Here is a 27,126-nt window from a genome sequence, read left to right on the forward strand (position 1 = left end):
ATTATTCTACAAAACGACGAAATTTATCAACTTAACCTTCTTTGTTGTGTCGGTCTCAGAACCTTCCTCCAGGTAATCAGCTTTTAATTCCAAGTAGAAGCAAGAAAAGTTCGGCTTAGTTCGCTTTGTACGTAAAACGTGAAATTTGGTCATCGCGTTGTCAGCGGTAGACGGTAAAGAATTGTATCAAGAATTATATCGTACGTGCACGGCCACTGCACTGCGCTATGTAACCTTATAGCAGTTACTTATGACCTGGACGTTTTCTTTTCAGTTATTCTATTGAACCCAATCATTTGCTGAAGATTCCTGTGGACTATAGTGAGCTTATCAACGAAGCTTCAATGTTTACGTAAGTTTTTTGAGATTTGCGTTAACTGTGCTTTTTTTCTGTTTTAAGAAACTGGTTTGTGCAGTGCTTCATTTTAGTGTGATTGTTTTACTTTTGCTGAGAAAGTTCTTGTCACTGAGCACGTTTTAAAGGACCGCAATCGATTATGAACAATTGCTGGTAAGCACTCCATCCACAGCATTTTCTGTGATATAGTAATTACGGAGCTCCCAAGTGTAATCGTTTATCTAACTTTATCCTTGCAATCTCAAGGGCAAACCCATTGAAACTTCACATGGGGCTTTCTTGATATTTGTTTCATTTACTTGGTTATTTGGCTCAAATTGTCAAATTGAATGCAAAATGACACGTTCGAACGGAGGTCGTCTGCCAAGAAATAATAATAATAATAATAATAATAATAATAATAATAATAATAATGACTTAATTAACGTGTCAAATACATCTAGCAGTGGAGAATCCCCACTGCTAATAGGGGATACCCAACTAAAACTATCTAAAAATAATATACATAAAAGTCCTATAAGAGAATTTAAAATTATGAGTTACAAAGATGGCAGCCACTACATCCACAAATTGTTAACCCGCCATATTGTTTTGATTTGGAAGAAGCTGTTCTTCACAAAAACCTTTAAGTACCCTCCACCCAGGTATGTTGAAGAATTTCAGAACGCCAATTTTTGTTCTTACTCAGGTGCCCAAATTCTGATGGTGACGATAGCCGTGCGCCAGCGCTTTGTCTGATCTGCGGTGAAATGCTCTGCTCTCAAAGCTACTGCTGCCAAACAGAAGTTGACGGAGACAAAGTCGGCGCCTGTGCTGCGCATGCTCTGAAGTGCGGTGCAGGGGTGGGCGTGTTTCTGCGCGTGCGTGAATGTCAGATCCTGCTGATGGCCAACAAGAACAAAGGATGCTTTTATCCTCCGCCGTATCTAGATGCATATGGAGAGACCGACCAGGGACTGAGGTAATAATAATGCATTTGCACGTTCAATGATTTTCAACTTTAAGTTTCACTTCTTTTACTGATAAAGATGACACTTGCTCGCATCTGCAGAGAAAGATGGATGCCGAAGAGAGAGGGAAAGAGCGCCGGTTTTCTGTAACTCTTATTGACTTTCATCAGCGCACGGTCGAACCGTTTAGTGAGTTGCCACGCAACGCCTTTCCTCAGTAATGTAGAGAGGCGTTGCGTGACAGGTGCACTGGAGACTTGACCAAACGAGCTGAGAGTTTGCGAGAGTTGATAATTCGCGTCGTTCGACTGTATGAGCAGTTTCAAATTCGGTGAGAACGCACAGGAGCCAGAAAGAGGTCAAAAGAACGGTCGACTCTCCTCAACTCTTCTTGTCTGATCTTCCCTTAACTTGTTATAGAAAACAGATCTAACAGTCTAATAGTAAGAGAATTACAGAGTGTTCCAAGGCGAAACGTCCGGGAAAAGAATAACTCCAAGTTTAATGTTAACCCTTCCCAGGAAACACGAAAATCTGAGAGAGGATTTTACGTAAAATTTGTTCTGTTGTTAACAGCTTCGCTCGATTTTCTATCTTGACAGGCGGGGTAATCCCCTTTATCTTTGCCCTGATCGATATCGCAAGCTGGAGAAGCTTTGGTTGAACCACTCAGTCGCCGAGGAAGTTGCGCACTGCCTGGAATCCAATAGAAACTTGTTGTCAATTGACTGGACGAATCTGTGACGGAGCTGCGTCACGCCATCTTGAAGAATTTAGCGTAATTATCGCAATCCGTCTGAATCCTTCCCTTATCTTGACCATCCTTGGTCCTTTTTGGGTCATTATGATGGCTTGGAGGTTTTCCTACTTAAATTAACTATTTTAATTTTCCTTCGATTTAATGGAATGCGGCTTCTTGTGGATATGAATGACTACGGTATTACAACCGCTTGGAAGCCCGGAGATAAACTGTTGCCTCACAGCTTGAGGAATGAGAGAAAGACCGAAAAAGTAACCGCTGGGAAAAGCAGTGGAAAACGCTGTAAACGTATACTGCTAGCAGTTTCTCATTTTTCTTTGTTCTTCGAATGATGCAAAAGAAAGCGCGTGAGGAAAAGGCTGCGCGCATGATGGCTGAAAAGCACGCTTTCTCGTTGGCAAATTTCGTAAGACCTTTTTTCTTGCGCGCTTTCCTTTGCGTCACGCTCGGCGAACTAAGTAAACAGATGGGCTGCTCGTAATCTAATGTAAATTTGATCGCTCATCAAAAAAGTTTGCAATTTCAACAGTTCTCTTTCTCAACGCAGTCAATTCTTTCCCCGTTCGAGAGACGTGTGAGATTCCACCGAAATTCCATTCTGATGACGTAAGTGTCTCTGGAGCTCAGTATGGTATTTTTCGGGTCCAGTCTCGAGCGAGGAAATAATTGAGCGAGGGAAGAAAGACTACAGCGTGGAGTCAGCGTGGCCGAGTGGTTAGAGCGCCGGACTTGAAATCTGGAGGTGTCGGGTTCGAGTGCCCTTCTGGCCACTAGCTGATGCTGTTCATCCCCTTAGCCACGTTAGTCTAAGAAAGCTTGCCTGTACTTATAGGCAACTGGTCTGACTCCTGCCATTATTTTAAGCCATGTTATGTTGATTTATGATATTTGTTTCACGGCTTGTTTCCATTGCCTCCTTGGGGAGTGGTCAATTTTTTTTTCAGTCAGGTCAGTAATTGTAAATAATTGACTATTGTTTTGCAAAACACGCGGACTTACACACTTGCTGCAACAGGGTATATAATGTGACGATTTACATTTTTAATTTTTTTCTGTGCGGGAAATTTACATTGCTTCATTTTTGGAGTGGTGAGTTACAAAAAAAAAAACTGCTTGAATGGATGTGTAAATAATATCCGAATTATTAAACGTTTGCATTGCGCGATTTTATTAGAGTTATGTGAAGTGCTTAGTAATAACATTTTTGACTCTTCACTGGCATTTCACAAAGTAGCAAAACACCACAGATCCACGCACCTCTTTAGAACCTGTAATTGCTTACGTTCCTGTTATGCACTTGTGTTTCCGTAGTACTATTGGGGCCGTTTTAAAGCGATTCCATCGAGTGTTAAGAGAGGTAAACGATCAACCCTGTTCCGAGGGTCTCTCTTCCTCGCCTCTTTCTCGCTCCAGGGGGTGGTGAAGAATACAGACCCTGGAAACGAGGTTGGTAAGCACTGAGTGAAACTATAACTCACCGAAATCGCGTTGAATCTGCCCCAAAACTCCATTGAAACACAAGTAGAACACAGAAGAGTCGAAGTAAGTCGTTTTTTTTTTTATTGAGTTTCGCTTCCCTATTTCGAACTGTTATATCCGGTCGTTACAATCATACAAACTCTTTTATTGACGCTGTGTAACGTAACTGAGTGTCATATCATGATCACGGCTCCCAAACCTGTCATTGCCCGGTTAGAATTTCGCCTGACAAACTTATGATCTCCATTCGCGTATGATGATTGGCTAGTTTGTGTTGCATGTGACAAGCTCATGGTTTACAGTCGGGCATGATGATTGATTGGTTAAGGGTACACGTGACGAGCTAGTGATTTATTTACAGTCGTGTTTGATGATTGGCCAAATTAGTTGAACTTGAAAAGCCCACGATTGCCAAGCAGTCGTGTATGACTATCGGCCAATTGACTTGCACGTGGCAAGCTGATCATATGTCATCAGTGTTTTCTGATTATTGACCAGCTTGCGTGGCACGTGATGACCATGTGATATGTCATCTGTCTGGTCTGGGTCTATCACAGCAGTTGCAGAACTGTAGGAGACTGGATCCACTGTTTAAGTTGCTAGCTGTTATCTTGTACTGTATTGCGACTCCTACAGCTGTACTAACACCCCAACACACAAACACTGGGATGGCTAAAGAGGAAATATAATTGAAAAAGTCCTTCCTTTTTCTCGATTCATTTGTAGTCCATTATGGAATTAAGCTCACTTCTCAAAGTTTAGAGGCCTGTTTGTAAATTGGAGCAAGGTAACGGACGGTCCATTCTTTTTTTGATTCGGGCGGGGAGGGGGGGGGGGGGGGGTTGAGCAATTTTATGGGACATGGAATTTTTTCTTCACCTCATTAGAAAGCACTCGCTTGACTATTTTCCCAATTGCTCTCCTGCACTATTTTTTTTTCGGCTGTTTTTGCTGTGCAGATATTTTGTTTGGAAATTGCCCAAACCTCCCTTCCCCCTCCCAAAATAAAGGTCTGTCCAAAGGAGCCGAGATGGAGCTCACTGACACGTGACAACTTACTACATCTGCATGTACCCTGAATCAATCTTGCATAAAATGAGAAAGACCGACCGTGTGTTTCTCTGGGCAAAATAAAAACGGATGCAACAAAAACTTAGCTCCAAGCCGCAGATTTTTTACGAATTACACGGCTAATTTCTGACAGGCCCAACAAGGCAGTCGATAAGAGAAAAAATAACAGAACAACAGGTGTAAATTCTCCCACCCTGCGCTAGAAGGGTTTCTGAATACTCACAGTTACTGGTAAAACGGACGGCCAGATGGTCCGGAATTTTAGCCCTGTAGGTCCAATTTGAGAGCTCTGATCTCAGGCCATCCCAAAGAACGTCCCTGATTCGCAACAGGGAGCTCTCTATTGTAACAGAAAAACTTGTCCGTAGAAAATAATCTGCCCCTGAAAAAATAACAGAAATTACACTTACTTTGGAAAGTTCAAGTTTTGAAATAAATTGTAATATGCTTGCGGTAGAAAAGCAAAATGTTTCGCCTTTAGTTTATCCATGCTTACCATAAAGCACAGCCAGCGAGCCAGCGCAAGCTGTTGCTATGACAACCACTGGTTTCTCATAAAAGTGAGCCAGCGACCCAAACATAAGTGATACTGATGCCATTAGGGCGGCATAAGCAATATTACTAAAGGAGAAAACAAAGTATAACAATAATTCGTCAGTGAATGTCAGCTGGGAAGAAAACCAATGTCTGAATAGAGTGAGCCCGCGGTCCAAATCATCAACGTTGCTTAGCAGTTTGACGAACCTTATTGCGTCATACTAGCGTTACCTTTTTCCGAAGTTCCCTTACCTCGATTCCAGGGCTTTTTTCTTTTCCCGCCCCTGCCAATTTCAAAGGGAAAAGCCCTGGGTGCGAACTTACCCCCGCGATGAACTATAATTGGGCGATAAGATTTTGAAACATCTCTCCGAGTTCTTCAGCGACCGAAGATTTTCCGATTAAGAACGTCACTTGTTTTCGAATTGCCCCAAACTCTTCTACTCTGTACATTTTTACCTGTGAAAGTATTTGTAAAGAGGAGTGCTTAGTATCATCAGTCCAACAATCTAAAAGGAAAAAAAAATACAATTTCCAATCATTAATTAGTTTTTACATCCTAAACCACATGAAAATCAAATCACCAGGAACAAGATCTCACGAAAGCAACTTGAAGTAGGCTCCATTTCCGCCCTGGGGCTGAAGGACTTCCCAAAGAGAATGTGTTCGGAGGGAAGAGCGCGGGCTCATGAGCGCGAACAGGGGCTGGTATTCTAAACTAACTTGAAAAGATTTTCTTTTATTTTAGAGGCACGCATTTATTTGCTAAACTCTGTCTTCTTGGAGTTCCGGAACCAACAGCCCTAACGTTTTGCGCACTGAAATAAGCCATTTTCGAGTCGCTTTTACCTCTGTTTCAAAACGAGTGTTGGAGCACAACCTTTCAGATAGAAATGAGATTCTCTTGCACGTTCATTGTCTTGCAAATTGAACTCATTTCCATATGAAAGGTTATGCACCAGGAATCGCTTTGAAACAGAGGGGAAAAAAAGCAACTCGGGACCGAAAAAGACTGGGTACTACTTACCAGTCCTAAGCACTCTCCTATTGTGAACACACCAAGTCTGTATAACCGACATCCCAAGAAACCGCCGAACACTCCGACTAACGCACTGAAAAGAACATGAGCTAAAAAAAAATAACAAAAGAAGAGACATTCTTATTGACGAGCATTGAGGCAGACACACTGAAGGACAAGAAACAAACCAAGCTCGTAACCTTGTTATGACGTCTAATGGAAAATTCACACACTGAGAAAAACAAGATGTTATAAACAAAGCTTTCTTGTGCAAGCAAGTTCTGAGATCCGTTGGTTCTTAAGTGTGTTCCTGCTAACGCCTATCGCTAACAAGGCCCCGTCACCTTTCCCTCCACAGCTTCAGATTTTCAATAAGCCCCACCACTCAGCCCATCTTCCCTATACAGCAAAACCAACGGTTTTACGAGGACCAAAGGAAATATTTATAGATACCATCATATTTCTTAAGTTATTCATCTGCCAAATTCTTTGTTTTAATGGTGGCATTTTTGGACGATTTTTAATTGAAACCACAGTAAAACGAAGTCCGCTTTTGATTTATAACTGGAAATAAACCTCCACGCTCTTTAAAACCTCTTTATTACCCTTCCTCCTCCCCCTCGTGAAAAAATAAGCCCTCCTCCCCCACACCCCTCCCCGTGAAGGCCATTAGTATTCGCCTTTTCAGTCAAATGATAATAATTAAGCCACTTACCTATTTCCTTGCCATTTGGTCCACAGCAGAGCTGCGTCTTAAAAATCAACGGGCTAAATACATAGAAAATGAGAAAACCCAAAACGAAACCAGCAAGGAACATACACGGCTGCGGAGAAGGAAAAGAGGGGTTATTATATATGCTGACAAAAGAACTGGAACAAATAATAAAGCAGGTGGGGATTTTGCAGCGAATGAAGCACATTTACAATACACTGAGCCCGGCCCTTTCAAGGGTAGACTAAGGCAACGGAACTAATCTTTGTTCGCGCAAAACTTTTCCCTCACTCAAGGGACATTTGAGATTCAACCCTAAAAGAACTTCATACTGATTAGCTAGATTTGCCTACAAGCCGAGCTGTATGGGAGAAAAATTTCTGCGATGCTCAAAATCCGTGTGTTAAGAGCGGAAGGACTACCTAAAACAGTAGGGAACTTGACAATCTCGTTCCCAGAGCCCACGTGTCTTTTGGTCAGCGCCAAGACACGGAGCTCTGTAATAATCAATTTCCAGACTCCAAGAGTTTAGGACTTCCGGTTTCACGGCGCATGCGTGCCTTGGTTTAAAGTCTGGCAATCTCGTTCCCAGAGCCCACGTGTCTTTTGGTTGGTGCTGACCAAAAGACACTTGGGCTTGAACTCGAGACCCTGCTTAGCGATTACGAAACATGCCGCTTCGAGGTTTCTGCTGAAATGTTTGCTGGTAGCGCGAAGATGAGATGAAACTAGATGAAACAGTTCCCTACATCGCTTCTCATCCTTTAAAGGGATGTAACCAGGCTCATACCACAGATTTTCGAATGATTGCTACAATTAACGCTGCACAAAACACTCATATTTGCCCTGATACTTTGTTGTTCTGAACGGGAGCTCACCAATTATGACGTCACAAAATCCCGTTCCGACAATTGTCCGAAGTTTCCACGAACCGTTCCGTTTGTGAAGCGAAGAAAAATAGCTGTTTTCAAGGTCTAATATCTCGGCGGCTTTTTGACTAACAATAGACTGCAAGGCTGATACTACGTGAAAAACGTTTCGAGACACCAACATGACAAGAACCGATAAAGTAGGATCGCAACAGTGGACAGCTGTTTCACCCTTCTTGGGGCTCGTCAGCACTGTGTAGCGAAGATATGTAACGCCAGCCAAACAGCCAACGCACATAAATTGCAAAATGACCCGTGCACTATTTCAAGTACCGTACTTTGAACTCACTTGCGCCCCGAAACACGCTGTTTAGGCTGGCCTTGTCCAGCCACATTTATTTTTTTGCTTTTCGAGACACCAATCTTGACACTTTGTCTCCTTGCGCCCCGAAACATGTGATGTGGCAACGCGTGTTTCGGGGCGCAAGTGAGTTCAAAGTACGGAACTTGAAATAGTGCACGGGTCATTTTGCAATTTATGTGCGTTGGCTGTTGGGCTGGCGTTACATATCTTCGCTACACAGTGCTGACGAGCCCCAAGAAGGGCGAAACAGCTGTCCACTGTTGCGATCCTACTTTATCGGGTCTTGTAATGTTGGTGTCTCGAAACGTTTTTCACGTAGTATCAGCCTTGCAGTCTACTGTTTGTCTTCATACATTTTTTGGCTGATCAGATCTCTTGTAGATCCTACGTTGGCAACGTTTATCGTATGCGGTCCCTTGCAGTTTCTGGTTTCTCATTTTTGACTAAATCAGGTAACATTTTGGATTATGATTACTTGGATTAGTATCTTTTATTTTAACTTATAATCAAACTAGGCCTAATTTCGTTGCATTTGACCTTTAAAACATGGCAATCTCGTTGCCGAGCCCAAGTGTCCTTTGGTCAACGCCAACCAAAAGACACGTGGGCTCTGGGAACGAGATTGCCAGGCTTTAAACCAGGGCACGCATGCGCCGTGAAACCGGAACTACTAAACTCTTGGAGTCTGGAAATTGATTATTACAGAGCTCCGTGTCTTGGCGCTGACCAAAAGACACGTGGGCTCTGGGAACGAGATTAGGAACTTGGAGAAACTCTACTGATGACGCAACTTTACCGCGAACCGGGTAGCGTCCCTGATTGGCTGTTACTTGCGCGCAGAATTCAAAAACGAGTAAAAGCCAATCAAAGACACCATATAAGTCATCAGTATATCCCATTCCTCCGAACGAGAAAAGAAAAGCGCGCGAAGTAACGTTTTTTCGCTACGGGTAACTTGAGTGTAACGGCGATTAGGTTTCGCTTCGTCTTAGAAGAAAAAAACAAATAAACAAACAAGTAAACAAATAATTTAACAAAAAGACATTGGGGGATTTTATGTTTGATCGGAACAGCATGAATTCTTCCTCTAATCTATAAGTTCTAAACGATGTACCTTTTTTTTTATGGCGTAGCCGTGATTTTACTTTCTTACCCTAATAAGCCGATATCCCGCGCCCCACACTACGATACCAATCACTGCCACGATCTCTATCACAGTTACAGTGGCTGGATGTCTGCGGCCAAACAAATTTATACCGTGAACAAAAGATTGGTAACTTAACACACAATCTACTATTGCTTCCATGTGGTCACCATAAGACATAGCTCTCTGTTTGTGGGAAGTTCACTCTTAACCCACTCGTTTTGCTCACTGTACTAAACAGATGACAGTCCTCACTCGTTTTAAAAAGTTATCTTTGGAAGGCAGAAGTGTAGCAGGTCTCATAAGCTTGCAATTCTTTTGCTTGTTAGCAGCTGTTATTGTTTTGGGGCTTGGGGGCATTATTTCTGTTGTTTGTTCTACTGTCCTCTCAAAGGGTATCTAGCCTTGAAGGACATGAAATTCCTTCGCGGAAATCTCGCTTATATTGCTTACAAACTGGTGCGTGTTTCTTCGATCATGCATCGAAGGTATCTTTTCTTTCTGCATAAGTTTCAGATTCAATTTATAGTACTCTCTGACACCAATTGCCATATGTAACCGGGACTCGACGATTGACAATACTTTTACTGAAATTACTCTAAATATAAACAGCCCAACAAGTAAGCGAACAAAACAAAACAACTCAACACTGTTCTCGACCACAGTCTTCTCGCACAGTGTTCTAGTACTTTAATTACTGTTATAGTGTTCTCTTAAGGCCTTATGTATCCCACAGCGCGACAAGGACTTGCGAGTGTTAGCTTGAATTACACAAATCACTACAAGTACAACATAACAGGTGCCATATTGATAAGACACCAGATTTTACCGGTGCCTCGCCAGGGAATACAAGCCAACTGCTTATTTTCAACCGATACGGAATCTAACCAGGCTTGTGAAAGGAACTGATGATCTTAACTTGTCGATTGACTTACTTGTTGTAGACCAGCTTGTCCAGGATTTTCTGTGTAGCTTCTTTGGTAAGATTAAGACCTTCGTCAAAATCCATCTTTAAAGACCGCTTATTCGTTCACCTCCGGCAGGATAACTCCAGTTGCATTTAAATCCATTGCTACTCATCGTTCGCACAGTGATTTGATACAATGAAATATTTGAAACTGGCGGAGCTGATCAACGAGTAAAAATCAGCGAACACGGATCGCGCTTAGTGGATTAGTCATAGGCTATTTTTGCTGATCTTGTCATGTTTCTGCTAACTTGACTCAATTAGCGTTATCGTGATTTTAACAGCTACAATACAGGAGAAAAAAGAAACAAACTTGAACGATATACCCGTTGGTATGTCACAAGTTTTTCCGTTCACGTTGAAGAGGAACACAGTTTATATTATTCAAGGCTTCTTGGCAGTCAGGGCAGATCCTGGAAATTCAAAAACAAGGGCCCTGGGGAATGCTTCTCGGAAAATTTAACAATTTGGGATGCTACTACCGTCATCTTGGAAAATGGTGTTTTCATAAGGCGAAATGGTGCTTGCATTAATTGGCCTCACAAGACTAGATCATCCAATCAATGACTTAAAGTGCTAGAATATACTGGAGTATGTTCAGAATATAAGTGTCCGAATATACTAGAGTAACTTCTAGTAACACAAACTTCAAAGAGCACTCCATACATATCTGTGTTTAAATTTTTTATTGAGCTATGTACCCACTTTCCAAGCTTGTTGTTCGCTCCCTTAGTGAGTTGTCCCGGTCCATTTTAAAGAGAAAATTATTCCTTCCTAAAAACAGCTAACGTCGAACTTTTCACAAATCATACGCATCTAAACAACTATTTAAACCAGCGATGGTTTAGGACGTCAGAGAATGTTCAACGCAATGCTTTGCGGCGCACTCCACCATTATTCACTCCCACTTCCGTGATGTCATCCCAGGAGTCTTTCATGCACTCCCTTGGGTTATTCTGATGTAGCAAGAGAGCTCTCAGCTTGGGTGGAGGGAGAACCACGTACCGCACTCCTTTATCATCAGGTACCGCACTGTCCCGGGAGCGGCAACTACAGCTCTTGATGAGCAGCTCTGTGTCGATTTCTTGTGCGGTGTACATGAACTGTAGCATGGCCCCAACGGCTGACATCAACACCCATCCCAGGAACATTGCTAGAGCTAAAAAGTGGAAACGGTGATTTCAATTATCATTACAGTGCCTCTCTCCACCCAGGTGTGTGAAGCTCTGTTCACACTACACTGGAACGACGTTTTCATTCTAAAACGTACCAATCAAATGTTTTCCGTCCTAACTACGCCGGGGAAAACTGAAAACACCACAATTACCGCTCATTTTGGGTTTGCGTTTGAGAAAACACTCGGACAAGGAAATCACATTATCTTCGTGACGTCATCGTTTTCGAAAAGCTCCGGTTCGAAAATGTTTTCCATCCACGCTAAAACGCAAAGCCGGCGTTTTCAAATTCCTTTGGTTTGAAGAGCGTTTTCGAAAAGCTCCGTTTTCGTGACGGATTAGTGTGGACGGTAGACCTAACCGTTGAAACAAAGCTGCGTTTTTAAATTTCTCCTGCATAGAGAGGACGGAGCCTATATGATAAGCGGAGAGTGAGAGGTTACCTTGATCAGTGAATTCCTTGTGAGCTTCATGAAACTCCAGTTTCACTCGAGCAGGATGGTTGGCAGCTTGACTAAAGGCGTCCTTTGTCTTAAACAGTATTTGCTTGACCAAAGTAGTGAAAGCAGTTCTACAGTAATGATCCAGACCTGGCCAGGAAGAAAAGTTAAGTTTCAGAATAAAAAATCAACCGACTCAGGTGCCAAGCTGTTATATAAACGATATTCCATCGCCGCGCGGAGATAAGAAATTTCGCTTCGAATGTGGAAAAATATTTCACGAGTAGCAAAGACGAGTGAAATAGTTTTCAACACGAGAAGAGAAATTTCGTATCTCCAAGCGGCCGTGAAATGTTCTATTTATTACATCAACACCAATGAAATATAACAAACCATTTCACTTTCACTACGAAAGGCGCAATTTATTATGTTACCGTAGCAACGGCGTTCATCTATATATTCAGCATTTGCCAAAAAATGGGAAAAACTCTCGGCCGTACTCAAGACCAAGGGCACAGTTTTCCCCAGAGCGGACCGACCAAGGCCGGCAAATAATTTTTATTAAAGCCTTTCACTTCAAATCTGGCGCACGCGTGAGTTTCGGGCACAAAAAGCGATACTTTTCACATAATTTGTAGGGCTGCTTTACATATGACAAACAGTTATGTGACAAAAATTGATGCTAATGAAAAACTGAAACGCACGGCTGGATATAAAGTTGAGTAACGAGCCTTAAATCAAAGCGACATTCACGAAAACTCCAAAATGGTTTTGAAAATTTCGGAGCGATCCGTAACCGGGGTCCGGATGGGAAAATCCGGACCACTGGAGCGCGCGTGATTAACCAATCAGATTCAATGATTTAGGATTCCGGCCCCATGAGAAGCTAGACGAAAAAATTATACTAGAGATATCCTATCAGTTATAAAACTGCTGTCAAAGTGAGCCCTGTGTGTGTGTGTGTTTTTTAAAGAAACCTTGTACCCTTTGCATGTAGCTGGGACCAATGACAAAAATCATTTCAATTCTTGAAAAGCAAGCTATAGTCAGCAAATATTATTAGATATTTAGTTATTAATTTTCTCCCTTTTATGCCCCGTTTTTATATATACACTAATTTATTTTAGGTTTTTAACATAATTTGTATTGATCTCTGAAAAGCCCCCCAGGGGAGTGTTCAATGAAGTCTTATTTTATCTTAGTCAGCTCATATAGACCCTTTAAATACATGGCGTCGATGTTTGAATAACATTAATTGTACATCCTAAGCCTCACATTCATGTGAAAAATCCTTTGTCTGGAAACATAAGAACGAGGCTAAGGATGTACAAAGTATTGTTATTCAAATTCAGGCACCATTTTATGAGGAGCACTTACCAAGAAGAAACATGAGTGATCCTATGAGAGATGTAGCAATAATAATAAAGACCTTCTCAAGCCAGACAGCGAGGATTCCAAACAAAAGACCAGTGGCACCATAAATACCATAATATGCCAGGTCACTGAAACCAAAATGAAAATGAAAAACAACAGATACTTTAACTCAAGAACTGTGACAATAGGGGCTGTGATAGTCTAGGTAAAGTCTGCATGTGAGTTAAGTGGCCCATCAGGCTGGAGCTTATCCTGGTTTCTGTAGCATGAAGTGGCTAAGAGTATTTCTAGTCCCTCCTGGAATGGATGCCAGTCCATTGCAGGGTTACCCCCAGCATTAAGTTTGCCAGTACCCATTTATACACCTGGATGGAGAGAGGCACTGTGAAAGTCAAGTGTCTTACCCAAGAACACAACACAATGTCCCAGCCAGGGGTCAAACCCAGACTGCTCGGTCCACAGTCAAGTGCACTAACCATGAGACCAATCTTTCCCTTCTGATAGTCTACATTTTCAGTATTATGTTCAGATGAGAAAGCAGATTTCATGATTCATTCATGTAATCAGTCTATCCTATGACCATGTCTTGAATATGACATGTACTTTCCCTATGGGGTTGCTTGTTGGAAGAGGGCACTTGCCAAAATACATGTAGGGGTCGCCTTATTAAAATGTGGCACTTGATCTGAATGGGGAGTGCTTATTAGAAGGAGGTTTCTCAACTGATTCATTATGGTACATGCGTACAACATACAAGTACATGATTCAAAACAGACGATGAACATCTTGGTCGATGCAGACAATGGTCATTGTAGGGTGATTTCAAAATAAGAGTCAAATGATTGGCATGGAAAAGCACATGGTCCAGGAAACAAAAATTCTTGGTGTTGTAGACCAATGGCTGTTAGAAGAGGTTTTTAGGGTACAAATTATTTAATATTATTATTTCTTTCAAGTAATCTGGGTTTAAGACCTTAATGTCCCAAGTTTAATTGTTGGTCTGCAGCTTTCCAGACAAATTACTAATAGATTTACAGAAAGCCATTTTTATTTTTAACAACTAAGTAATTTGTTAATAATTTTGACTATTGCACAGACAGACAGACAGACAGACAGACAGTCTGACAGACAAACAAACAGACAGATAACCTTTAATGAAGCACAATTAACATTAAAGCTCAGTAGCTTATGGGGTCGTGCACAATACCAGGTAAATTAAAATGAAATTAAACTTGTTGCACACAAGTTCTCTTTGACAGTTTACACCTGTACCTACCTCTGCAAGTATTGGGACACAAAGAAAGTAGCTACTACAATAGAAACTGCCTGTGGAAATGTCCAAAAACAACAAAAGATATAACTTAAGTAATCTGTGAGTTGGAAGCCTAAAACACATTGTAGCATGTATAATTAATTACACTACATACTCCACAGTTCTTCAAAGGGTAATGCTTAGTTAGGAAAGAAGAAATGGGTCAAACAATAAATAAAATTTTATATGAAAATTTAGTGCCAGATCTTCTTAAAAATATTTTTCATTGTCTGGATACATACATGTATCTTTGTCTTCATTAGTGTACTGGATAGTACAGTGGAATTTTTTAAATTGAATGTTAGAAGTCTCTTTGTCCTGGGGGACGAATGAAGCATGCCAATACTTTCACTCAGGCTGCAAAAAGCATTTACTTTGTGAACGAATATTTTTGGTTCAAATTGACTTTCGGTTTCAAATTTCTCAAACCACTTGGATTCTTGTTTCCCTTTTTCAATCAGTGATAATCACACTGGTTGGAAAAATTATAAACAAAAGTTTGATTCACACACGCAAAATACATTGATCACTGAAAAACTAGCCAGCAACAGCAGTGACAGGAGACTTATGTTGCACAGTTTCAAATGATGCATTGACTCACCCATCCAACAATACAACCCATACAGAACACACCAATCTTATAAACATAACAAGCCAGTGCTCCAGCGAGAAGTCCACATATAATGCTAATGGAGATGCGCACTGATAGAAAACAAACAAAACATGTCATTATTAGTGATCACGTTCCTTTGGGTATATACATGTCATACATGTAAATGATAGAAATACCAAGCATGACCTCAAACAGAGCCATTAGTTTCATGAACCATTGCAGTTCAGTTTAGAAAAGGGCTGCTGCAGTTACTCACTATTGGAGCTGAGCATGCATTATTTTTTAAAGATGTGCTGCTCTTAAACGTGGAGCACAAATGCCTCAGATAATGTGTTGCCAGCACAATTACCACCCCTTCTCAGATGCAAATGTTTTCGCTTCTTTGATGTTATGTTCTAAGCCAAATAAGAAGATCACTATGTTCCTACATGTACATTGTATGTTTATTAAGAAAATAATGCCTTTTTGAGGTCTAGAAAAACTGCTGAACACACTCACGTTCCGCTTGTGCTTCCACTAGCAGTTTTTCTAGACCTGAAGTGCGCATTATTTCCTTAGAGCAGATGGAACATCATCTTCTATTTTGTAACTACAGGCATAATGCACGTAACATGTGATCAATAGGCCTTCGTTACTTTTTGTGACTGCATTTTAATTTTAGCATACACATTCACATTTAAACGAGCCCCAGGCTCACTGGTGTAATGTGTCTAAATAAAGTACTTACTCACTTATCCATTGTACAACTGTAATCAATAATTATGGTTGCCACCCTATACATTGGGGGTAATGGGTTCAACTGAGAGCATGGGCAAAGATTGAACCAGAGCTCTAGCAAGGGGCTCAGATGTGGAGTGAAAGAATCAGGGAGAGCAAAGACTACACAGTTATGGAAATGGAAAGAGAGAGGTCTGGTTGATAAGAGCGGGACATGGTGGAGGGGCATGACTTGCTGCAGTAAACTAGAACTGCCATAAGAATGAGGAGGCCTTATTCATCACTTGGTGTGGACAAGATACATTGCACATGTATAGGGAACAGGTAACTCTCAATTGATACACACACCCTTGGGTGTATCTAAAAGAGTTCAGTTGAACCACCTAAATTAACAAACCTTAATTTTAAAAATCTTCAGATCCCCCTACAAGGAACCACCTTCAGCGGTTCATATCTAGAACCCACTTTTCTAAAATCCTGTATTTGCCCCAGACATCTCACCTTCTAAGCTGTGGTTTCCATCACAACAGAACTCTGTGTCAAGGACATCAGGACTTAGTGAGTAAAAACCAACTCCAGCAAACACAAATGCTGCCACAATAACTATGGGCTGTAATTATAATTCACAAAACATACTTGTAATGTACATGTAACTGTATGTACAATTGGTTCTACAATATACATTTAAAATATGGGAGAATTTTAGCATGTCCATTGTCAAAAAGATAAAAATATACCAGCAAATAAAAATGAAGGGCATAACAATATATAATTATAAAAATCGGTAGAGTGCAGTATATATATTGCACAAATTTCTATTCCGAATTGAAATCTATATTTAGCCTGCACTCAGGTCAAAAGTGCTCAAACTGAAACAGCGCTTGAAGAAAACTTGAATTCCAGCTCGTCTTTGCACAAGCAGCTCTCAAATTTTGCTTGCCCTGGGCAAGTCTTAGTTTGTGGTCTTAATGATTTAGTTGACAGACAGCTTGCATGATTCCTTGCTCATCAGGCAAGTGAAAATCAACAGTTACTTGCCCAAAAGGAAAATCTACTTGTCCTGGATGACCTAACGGCACTTTTTCAAGTCCTTCCACCAGAGTTTAGAGCCAGTTTCCATATATATATATTTGTAGATGAGATGCTAGTGTGTACCTGACAGGCTAACTCTGGGCAGAACAGTATTGCATCAGGTTGATCAAACAGTTTGCCGGTACTCATTCATACACGTGGTTCAAGAGATAAACTGTGCAATTTCAGTTCAGTTAGTTAGTTCTCTTCCATGCCAGGAGACACATGTATGTTAAGACTGTTATTCTCGCACTGTAACCAGCCCTGTATTGTGCTGTGCACCTGGCTTTTAGTCCAGTTGGCGAATCCCTCCTGTGTTTTCTCCATGCAAGTTTAATACCTTAATTTATCATCAAGGTCAAAGCACAATGACTCTGGCCAGTATTCAGACTATGGGTAATTCTATTCAAAGCTCAAAGAACTATTCATAGTGCAACATGTCTCGCTTATATGACTTCCTATAGCTCACCTTTACGAGCCTGTATCCTAGAATCCACACGATCAGTCCAAGTACAGACAAGACGAAAACCCCAATTGGGTTGCCATACCTAAACATAAAGGGACGATGTATGATGTTAACTTTTATTAGAAAATAGCCCAAAGAAAGATCGAAGAAAATTTTCTTTGACATGTTATTATTGGGTCATAGAACGCTTGTGAAAGTTTGCGAGAACTCAACAAAGCTGTGGTAATCATTTCTTGTACTAAACTTCCACTCGTGCTTCTGTATCTCAATAAAAACACACAAAAGGTTTTCTATTTCTTAAATATGAAATATTCACAAGTGTACTTGACAGTGATAAGGCTTTATAAATTATTGTATTACTACACAAATTAATACCTTTAGCTTGTTTTTTCATCCCCATTTATAACATGGAATATTTATGAAATACAACGATGTTTTCAATTGACAACTCAAAATCTAGCAGACAGGCATCAGAGTACATGCATGTACAGTACAACATTATACATGCTGTGGTACAGCACTCTGAGGTTTTCTTTCTCTTCTTCTCTGAATCAAATTTTGAGTTGTGAATCTGCAATGACCCAAAGAGTTATCTAGTTTTTTGGACTGCCTTGACGGCATTTTCACCTCAAAGGAAGAACTAAAACCTCTGGGGCCAGGGTAAAGTGGTGTGAATGTAATAACAATTTACCTTATAGTTTTGAGATCGTTTGGCTGCTGAAAACTTGTTTGTCTCATATGTATCTGCGTTCACGAAACTCTCTTCTTGATTAATGTGTTTTTAAAGAGGCGTACACTTATTTCAATTAATCTTCAACAAAGTAATGTGCATGTGTTACACAAGAATATTTTTAAGTGGTGCAAAACCAGATGAACCAAGGACAAACTCAAGTTTTAACACATTTTAGTTGCATGTTTATAAAATGAAAACACAGCGATTATGCTAAAAACGCGATTTAATGGTCAACGACATTCAAGGGATGAGTCACATACGATGAAAAATCATTTTCCAAAGCAATTTATCATCGATTAGGGGATTGAATAAAGTTATTGTCCTGCTGTTAGCAATCAATTCGTCGGCAAACTTCGACAGCAATGATGAAATTCAATAACAAGTAAAGCTTCCTACAAAAGTGAGTGCTATAATTGCTATAGAGGAAAACGAAACATGATAAATTATTCAAAAGAAAATAAGTTAACCAGCTTACCCGATGTACGACTTATTGGTTGAAAACCAGTTAAGTAGTCCATTTTGAGAACCGTTCATTCTTGTTCATTGTTAGTGTTATGGAACGACTTGATTGCGGCCGTATTTGACGCCAGGTTTTAAGATGAATATGCAAAGAAAACTCTACATATAGAAATCGCCACCTAATGTATTCTGGCCTGGGTGCAATCATTATAAAAGGTCGTTTGTCACTTTACGAAATTCTTTCGAAGACCAGAGAGTTTCCTTGGAGCAGAGCAGCCTCGTTTTCATTCACCAGGGAATCATCGTTCCAATTAATACGTCATGTAGGAGACAACGTAATATCTTTAAACAAGAAAACCGCATTCCGCCACTCAAGAAAGCTGTCAGAATCAAAAGCTGTATAAATATAAAACCGTTAGGCAGAGCTTAGAACATGTGCCAAGACTGTGTAAAAGTGCAGTATCCTGAAAGGGTAGGCTATTAAATTCTTACAATAGATTTGCATGCATGAAAATTGTGTTGGGCTCTATGTCAGAAAATCTGTCAGAATATTGTACGCGCCAGTAAGATGAGCCCGCGCTGTATTGCATATTATTTTGTGGATGAATGTAAGAACAAATCGTGGCATGGGTGCAGGTTACATTTGATACCCCTGGGATGTCTGATCCTATAGTGCAAAGTTTTTGTTTCCTTAAATTTCAGTTATTCTAGATAAAGATCTTAAATTATTAAAGGACTTCCGACTTGCAGTTTACAAACTAGTCGTGAAAAGGGTTCGATTCAGTCAAGTTAAATAGTAGACTTGCTTTCCAGCTATACATATATATTTTGGTAGTCCCATTTCCATACTCCTCTCAAGGCAAGGAGCACTAGCTTGCAAAAACAATCAGCTTCAGAAACAGGTGATTGTTTTTTAGGGCACAATCTGTCTGGAGAGTGGTTCATATCTACTTAACTTTGCTTGCTGTACAGTGTGTGGCAAGAAAGAACCACTCAAAATTACAGAGAAGTCCAGTTGGGAGAATAATGATGGAGAGGAACTGGTAACCTATAAACGTAGGTGTTATATTTGAGTCAACACTAAGCACTAGGTTGAGAAAAGGAGGCGCGGTGGCCTCGTGGTTAGTACACTTGTCCCTGGATTGAGCGGTCCGGGTTCAAGCCCTGGCGAGGGACATTGTGTTGTGTTCTTGGGCAAGACACTTTACTCTCACAGTGCCTCTCTTCACCCAGGAGTATAAATGGGTGCCAGTGAATTGTTGGGGAACCTAACAAATTGCGGGGGAGTGACCTGCAATGGACTAGCATCCCGTCCAGGGGGAGTAAAAATACTCCTAGCCACTTCATGCTACAGAAACTGGGATAAGTTCCGGCAGCTATGAGCCAGTCTAGCTCAAACACTTCACTTATATTTGAGTTAATGTTAAGCATTAGGTTGAGATATTTGCTGAAATTGTAAGTTTATGGACTGACATGTGGCCAAGGTCACTACCCAGGACCGGGGGGGGGGGGGGGGGGAAATTCCCATATAAGGAATGGGTACTCATTGCACATTTTTAAAAGGACCCCTAAGTGGTACCAAGATCCTGTTTTGTGGGCGTGGCTTGAGACTTGTTTTTTTTACCCCTAAAGGGTACCAACTCTAAAACAATACATTACCTCCTCTCATATTGTTTCGACTCAATACTCCTGCTGTGGACCTTTTAAGGCTAAACCAAGACCGCATTTTTGACCCCTAAAAGGTACAATGAGCACCCCTGTCCTTTAAGATGGGAAAACCAACCCCCCCCCCCCCCCCCTGAGGTCTGCAAAAAAAAGTTAAATTATGATTGAAGCCAAAATCGAGTCACCTTATTAACCATAAACAAGCTTGGTCAAATATATAACACCCCATTTTCTTGCCTGATACAGTGGGTAGTCCCAAGTGGGAAGAACAATGCCATCTTGCACTGGAAAAAGCTGGTAAAAAACAATTTTTATGGCCAGAACTTACCACCATGGTAATCATCAATAACAGTATAATTTAATAATAAATGCCAAGGAGTTGATAGCTGTTGACTGCCACTATGGAGCAGTTTATTTTTGAAATTAATATTTTGAAGAGGTAATTATTGAAAAAAAACATAATTTGAATATATTTTAAAAATTACTTGTTTATACAGATGTCTGTCCAAGCTGTGGCCATCTTGTGGCAGAGCATGAATACACTTTCAGGGTTGAAGGCCAGTACCAGGTAATAGGAGCTAATCTTAGTTTCTTAAAAAATTTCTAAGAAAAATACTCAGCTCAATAGCTCAGGGGTTTCATTAATGGGTGGACACCGAGCAGATTTACTGGCTGTGAGAATGATATTGCTTGCCTTGTTTGACCATTTAGCAGAAAGATTTTCTTATAAAGAAGTTCAGTTCAAATAGTTTTGCCTACCTGTGCAAACCAGTTCCCCAGTCCCGCTGAAAACATTAAGCTGTCAGAGTGGGAATCTCCTCATTTGATAACCAGGTGCCAAATCTAGTGCGTATTATATGACTTCCAAAAATTGAGGTTGAGGAGCTAAGTGCAATACCAAACAGAAGGTACCTGCACACAAGCTAGAGTTAAGGAAACAAAACTATTTTGATTAATGTTTTGAAAGGACAAGAAAATTTGTGGAAAACATATCTAACACCTTATGCTGGAACAGCTGTCATATATTCTCCATAATTCTATTCAACATGCAGAAACTATGAAGAATCTTGTAGATGTTTTAAAATATGTGCAATTTAAGTAGTTTTGCCTCCACTGAGTTACTGAGCAGACTCACAATAATTATTCAGTCTTTCTCTTGCAATTGTGGGTCGGAGTTTGAGAAAATTGTAATCAAAATAGTTGCCACAAACCAGACAAGTCCTTTAAAATTTGACAATAACCAAGAAGACTTATATATGAATGTATATCCCAGAGACACGCAGCTGTCATAATAAAGCTCCCAGAAATGCTGATGCTTTTTTTCTCTTGTTCTTTTGTTACACAGGAATACATGATGACTTGTCTTTTGTGTGGCTCGGCAGCTGACTCTGTTAGTATTCTTCCTGATGACCCTGCTAAAAGCGCAAATATTTTCTGAGTCACTAGGGAACCCTTAATTAAAAGCTTCCCTCATGGTCAGCACTATGAAGCAAATCTCTAGGAGTATCACAGCTGAGCGGTTAGAATCTCATAGCCCTAGCATTTCCCAGCTAGGAGTCATAAAAAATTCTGACATGGTGAAAAGTTGAAAAATATCTCTGTTAAAAGTTGGAAATATCTTTGCAATTTAAAATAACTAAATGCAAAATTTTTTTGTTATTAAAGTAAAGTATAATTTTATCATAATGGAAGATATGATTAGCAGGAAGGTTTTATATTTTGCGTTTGAGTACTAAAAAGAAGATCGTTAGAGTGAACAGGAATTTACTTGAAAAATTTTCATTGCTCATTTCACCATCATTCGCCCAAGTTAGGTTCACACTGAGAAATTGGCACTATTCTAGTATTTGAAAGCTTTGAGAGAAGTTGTAGAGCTTGCTTAAAGTTTATGATCACATACGATTGCCCTGTGTATAACTAAAAATTACAGGATTCCTCCTTTTATGCAAAACAAAATGGAAAATTAATTTATTAATGCGACTGTAACTTACAAAAAATAACAGGTTTTGGATTGACTCTTATTTTGAATATTACTACATGTATATAAATACTCTGACTAACATGTAAGTTATTCAGAGTGCAAGTTTTCCAAGAATAAATCTTATTAAAACTAATTATTGACCAGGAACAGGAAGGCTCTACTGGTTTTGACTGTTCCAGGGCTGTCATTAATCTCTATAAAAGCAAACTGTATAGGAAAAGTAGGTGGCTGTAAATTATTTCAAAATGGGCTCTGCAACAACATGTAGGTGTGCCTTCTGATCATTTTCAAAGTTGGAATTGCCAGTTACTGTTTGCAACAGTTGCCAGTAAAAATTGCTAGCTCCCAAAGGCAGCCCTGTATGTGTGGCTTTTGTTTAGTTAGTTACTTGGTTGCATTACCAACTTTAGTTGCCATGAAAAAAGTGACATCCTTTACATATTAAGAATCTTCAAAGTTCGAAGATTGAGATTACCTGTTAATTACATGTACATGTAAGTTTACGGTTTTAACAGATTTCTAAGCATATCAAGACTGTACATGAAGCTAGTAACACACAAACCGAGGAACTTGTGTCAGTCATTTGTTTTTCTTTTTGTTGTTTATAGTGATCATAAACACCCTAAATACATGGGAAGAGAATTTATCCATGCACATTGCCTCCGTCAGAATTATTTTCTGCCTACAGCCCTGCATATCTTTTTTTTACTTTTTTTGCAGCCTGACGTGTGATATTCCTGTCAGTCTTATCACTCACAAACACGTAAAATAATGTTAGTAATGTCACATTTCCATTTTCCCTGATGATTTTTCCAAGGCTTATATTACTACAGGGTGTGTTTTTCTATATAGATACTTTAAATTTGTTAAAGTACCACATGAATGCAAACATAAGCCCGGCAGGTTTCTGCTTAGTTTGGTCAAACAAAAACTCTCTACTCTTCTCTAGCGGCAGATAAAACACTTCGATCCTCTCTCCCTCATCAAGGTTTCCACCACCCTTGCTCACACACATCTCATCTGTGACTTCGGCAAAGAAAAAGGTCTGCAGTGCTCCTGTGCTTCCGACCCCTCCACGAAATGACACAATTTCTTGGAGGTTTTCTTCTGGAACATCATAACCACATTCTTCGAGAATTTCTTGTCTCATTAAGCCTGCAAGGCTCATGTTTTTATCAATGATTCCTGCACAGAGTTCATAGGTAACTCCTTCGCTTAAAGGAGCAGTAATAGGGAGTGATGAGTCTTCAGCTGTCATGGAAACAGCACTGCCATCAGTTGGCACTTTCTTGTGGATGTTTCTGTTAATGTGCATGTAAACAGCTGAAACAAAAAAAAATAGAACTATTATTTAAACATAAAGGATAATAGCATTTCAGGAGGGGATGCAGCAAAGAAAATACTAAGCACCTTCAAAGTTACTTCACATCTTCATCTCCTTGTGAAGTTTCAGCTGGTTATAAGCTCTCTAGTGCCACAAATCTGTGAAATAAGCTAGTAACCAGCTCTTAGCTACATCCTTGAGACCTTGGAGAGTTGTTCTTAGGCTCGAGATGTTCGCATAGATGACAACTGTGAGCTCATTTTCCCAAACAGTGGCTGCAAATTGAGCCTATTGCCCCAGTAGCAACCTATCCATATAATTATATCTTTAATACTGTGGTTGCAGAATGTAATGACTGAGTTTTATTTTCTGCAATGATTGATGTTGCCATTGTCCATTGCACAGTAATTTGTTTTGTTATAATTATGGTCAGCTACTAAATGGGGTCCATGTAAATAAAGTGTTATTGTCATAGCTCTGTGAGTGGTCATGATGAACCAAATCCTACACTGTGATTGGCTACCCTGTAGGGTAACATGACATCACCTTGCCTGCTTGGGATAACATGCTGTGCCCAACAAGAAAAACTTCTCAAAGATTACTTTTTTGGAGTTCTTTATCCCAAAGAAATCCTTTATTGATCAAGCTTGTTCTGTTAAGATAGCTGGATATTGGCCTTGTTCTCTTTTTCTATGTGTGCTTATTGACCTGGACTCCATCTTGGTCCATCTTACAAATGTCTAAAAAAAATAATTTGGCATAACTGTACATCCAGCCGACTTGACCTCTCTCTTGGTCTATAATGCTTATACATTTATGTGGTGTAAGTTTAAATGCAATGAATTTCAAGAAAGTTGTAAGACACTTGTTACATGAAATATTGTGCCATAGGGATGACAAAGGAGCATGAGGCTTCTTTGATAAAAACAGATAATCAGTAAGACATAGTTTACTTAGTAGAATATGTGTAAAGTCCTGATTAGGTACTTCATCAACAATAGTGGTGTAGTATTCACTCAGTGAAATGGTCACTCTCCAGGACAACAAGACCAAGATCAAATAAGGCTGTGTTTCTTTGGGATGATCAAAGCCCAAGATCACTTGGATCATGGCCAGTGTATCAAAGGAAGTGATGAGTCCACTCTGAGTAAGGATTACGGATCAACTGTGTACTAACGGCATCCATGGTTGAGTGTTGATTGACACCCTTGATTGACCTTGCATCAACACACGATCAACATCTCTGTTAACAGTCCATTGAGAGTTGACTAATTTTTGCAGACATGTCATTGAGTGTCCATTGATACATATGAGTCAGTCGACAATCTGCCTACTATCTGCCCACTGTTAATAGAGTGTCGATCAAATGTCAATTGAGTGTCGATAGAGATGCGGTTCAAGTCTTAATTTAGGGTCGACTGAGTATGTAGGTCGTCCATGAAGTGTCAATTGCAGGTATTGATCAATACTCGACTTCAGATGCCTTTAGTACACATGATCCAGGATTTCTTGATTTCTTTGATGCACCCATGCTCTGAGTAATCTTGGATCATTAATTGTTGTCTGAAACACCACAAAGGATCACCCAAGACTTTGTTAATAATCGATTACCTGGTCTAAACTGTTTCACAAGGATAAAAGCCTTCCTTGTAGTATTGAATAAGAGGGCACAGACACTGTGAGAAAAAAAACAAAAACATTCAAAATTTAGTGTTCAGTTACACACTCAGTAAACTTGCCAATTTTAATATTGTGTATTTATATTAAGTCTTGCAATGCTTGCATTTCAAGCCTGATTTGACATGTCTGGACTTCAGTAAATCTGAATTATTTTACAATCAATCTCCATAATATGATAATTAATTTTTCATTGACTTTTTTTAAGTAATGGCCGCTATTTAATTATTAGTGAATTTATGTTCTAATGAGACTCTGCCCTTGTGGATTGTTTCTGTTGTTTGTATGAAAAGGATACTAAATATTATTACTCACATACCTATCATGAACTTTTAGATAGTCCCATTTTCTTTCCCGACCATTCTATGCATAAAAAGACATCATTGTAAATAATAAAATCTAAAGACTACTGTAACTCAACAGTGACCAACATCAGTTGTCTCCTTACGGTATCCATACATCATCATGAGAAAAGGGCATGAGAATTAAAAGGTATTATGTATCACAGACAAAATCTTTTAATTTTTATAACAAATGTTCAAATTTGTAAAGTGTACAGATCATGCCAGTTAAGGAGAATTTGAAAGGAAGTGATTTTTTTAGCTCAGATCTCAGGCATTTCTTGATCTACAGGGGAAGAATTGATCAATTGCACTGAGAGACATCATTTTGTTTAAACTTGTGTCTAGTGTCTGTAATAATACCATGAAACTTATCTGTGCGACCACTGTTAGCAATGGTCAAGATTTACTTGCCCCAACCTTGCACCCATCCATACACTTTACTCTAATTAAAGCCCCTATCAACAACAGCCAATTAATTTTGTCCAGAGTGGTGGTGATTGAAAGGTTAATCCTCTGCTGCTAGCACAACAGACACCTTACATGTCTTGTTACAAGTGTAATGAAAGATAACCTGCGATAAGGCTAGTTTGTTTGCACGTCTGAATCCTTTTTAGGGAGCCGTGTAACCTCTCATAATGAGAAAAGCAAATCGACAAAGAAGAGATGGTAGTCATCCTTGGAAGCCCAGGGGCAGTCAGCAGGGGCAAGGGAAAGTTGATGGGGGAAAACAATCAGCAAAGAAAAAAACACTTTGCAGATTTTTCTGTTGTTTTGACTTTCCCTCACCCCACTGACTGCCCCTGGGTATCCCTGGATAATTAGCCTGATCGCAGGTAGACTAGGTAAAATGAAAGAATGTCAAAGGACATACTCATCGTGTTCCTTAACATAGTCCCATTCTCTGAGCACACCATTCTTTTTTGCAAAAACAGAAAGAATTAATCAATGAGAAAAGGATTCGTTTTGGTGAAGTCTTCCTTGCAAAATTGCAGTCGCTATTTTTGTTGTCACGCAAGGAGACACGAGCAAATTATCAAAAAAAAATGGACGTAAGAATAAAAAAGGAAAACAAAAGGAAAGAAATCAAGCTGCTAGAAGGTCAATACTTACATTTGAAAACCAACCAAGACTTATATTAAAAGCTTTTAACATAAAGACTGACCTGTTTGAAGACAACTCGTGACGGCCGAATGAAGCGAGAGTCCACACAAGGTTCGACACGCATCTCGGAGATCTCAAGTCCCTCCATTTTCCTCACACAACGACGGAATACAAAACTAACGCTAAACTTTGTCACTTGGTTTACACTAATCGACGATAAAAAGAGAAATTTACCCGGTCGAAGAGAGGCAGTTGCCATCAAACAGATCTCAATCTTTCCCAGGATCTTCTCGGTCTTCAAACAAATTGGAGTACTGGAAACGATCATAGCTACAGAGGTCCCTCCCAGTCCCTCCCGACTCGACACCAAACTGTCAGAAGGACAGAAAATGTCAGAAACGATCATCCTGTTTTGATTCTAGGGAAGACCGAATGCAAATGCGAC

At 40.0% G+C, this 27,126-nt stretch overlaps 5 protein-coding genes across 8 annotated transcripts in view; 2 read left to right on the forward strand and 3 right to left on the reverse strand.

Annotated features, from left to right (window-relative positions):
• Window positions 1–3,233, forward strand: part of LOC110045489 (E3 ubiquitin-protein ligase UBR2-like) — a 36,466-nt gene extending 33,233 nt beyond the window's left edge. For both annotated transcript variants that reach the window (XM_089292192.1, XM_089292193.1), the window contains exons 47-49: window positions 275–352; window positions 1,047–1,319; window positions 1,911–3,233. In XM_089292192.1, coding sequence (XP_089148318.1) covers window positions 275–352; window positions 1,047–1,319; window positions 1,911–2,052 — 493 coding nt within the window. In that variant the 3' untranslated portion in view covers window positions 2,053–3,233. The remainder of the gene's footprint in view (window positions 1–274; window positions 353–1,046; window positions 1,320–1,910) is intronic.
• Window positions 3,234–3,572: 339 nt separating this feature from the next.
• LOC110045571 (uncharacterized) lies at window positions 3,573–10,451 on the reverse strand. Its single transcript, XM_020751173.2, has 8 exons — window positions 10,198–10,451; window positions 9,272–9,353; window positions 6,889–6,997; window positions 6,183–6,283; window positions 5,615–5,664; window positions 5,115–5,239; window positions 4,842–5,000; window positions 3,573–4,219 (listed from the first exon to the last, which is right to left on the reverse strand). Exons 1-8 carry the CDS (start codon window positions 10,269–10,271, stop codon window positions 4,077–4,079), a joined length of 843 nt encoding a protein of 280 aa, XP_020606832.2. The 5' UTR covers window positions 10,272–10,451; the 3' UTR covers window positions 3,573–4,076.
• A 447-nt stretch (window positions 10,452–10,898) lies between these two features.
• On the reverse strand, window positions 10,899–18,869 carry LOC110045567 (uncharacterized). 2 transcript variants are annotated; one of them, XM_020751167.2, is made up of 8 exons: window positions 18,606–18,869; window positions 17,401–17,479; window positions 16,362–16,470; window positions 15,132–15,232; window positions 14,495–14,544; window positions 13,222–13,346; window positions 11,848–11,994; window positions 10,899–11,388 (listed from the first exon to the last, which is right to left on the reverse strand). In XM_020751167.2, exons 1-8 carry the CDS (start codon window positions 18,662–18,664, stop codon window positions 11,093–11,095), a joined length of 966 nt encoding a protein of 321 aa, XP_020606826.2. In that variant the 5' UTR covers window positions 18,665–18,869; the 3' UTR covers window positions 10,899–11,092. The 2 variants fall into 2 exon arrangements, with proteins under 2 accessions (XP_020606826.2, XP_089148340.1); XM_089292214.1 differs by lacking the exon at window positions 18,606–18,869 and having other exon boundaries at window positions 17,401–17,577.
• Window positions 18,870–18,922: 53 nt separating this feature from the next.
• On the forward strand, window positions 18,923–22,382 carry LOC110045570 (protein Churchill-like). The gene is made up of 4 exons (XM_020751171.2): window positions 18,923–19,061; window positions 19,507–19,645; window positions 20,752–20,822; window positions 21,600–22,382. The coding sequence occupies exons 1-4, from the start codon at window positions 19,023–19,025 to the stop codon at window positions 21,690–21,692; spliced, it is 342 nt and encodes a 113-aa protein (XP_020606830.1). The 5' UTR covers window positions 18,923–19,022; the 3' UTR covers window positions 21,693–22,382.
• LOC110045569 (uridine diphosphate glucose pyrophosphatase NUDT14-like) lies at window positions 22,194–27,024 on the reverse strand. 2 transcript variants are annotated; one of them, XM_020751169.2, is made up of 4 exons: window positions 26,743–27,024; window positions 25,556–25,599; window positions 25,171–25,235; window positions 22,194–23,558 (listed from the first exon to the last, which is right to left on the reverse strand). In XM_020751169.2, the coding sequence occupies exons 1-4, from the start codon at window positions 27,007–27,009 to the stop codon at window positions 23,080–23,082; spliced, it is 855 nt and encodes a 284-aa protein (XP_020606828.2). In that variant the 5' UTR covers window positions 27,010–27,024; the 3' UTR covers window positions 22,194–23,079. The 2 variants fall into 2 exon arrangements, with proteins under 2 accessions (XP_020606828.2, XP_020606829.2); XM_020751170.2 differs by lacking the exon at window positions 25,556–25,599 and adding an exon at window positions 26,452–26,495.
• Window positions 27,025–27,126: the final 102 nt, after the last annotated feature.

The sequence above is a fragment of the Orbicella faveolata genome, unplaced genomic scaffold, assembly GCF_042242905.1.
Source record: "Orbicella faveolata isolate gen_17 unplaced genomic scaffold, um_ofav_v1 contig_24, whole genome shotgun sequence".
NCBI classification, from domain to species: Eukaryota; Metazoa; Cnidaria; class Anthozoa; order Scleractinia; family Merulinidae; genus Orbicella; species Orbicella faveolata.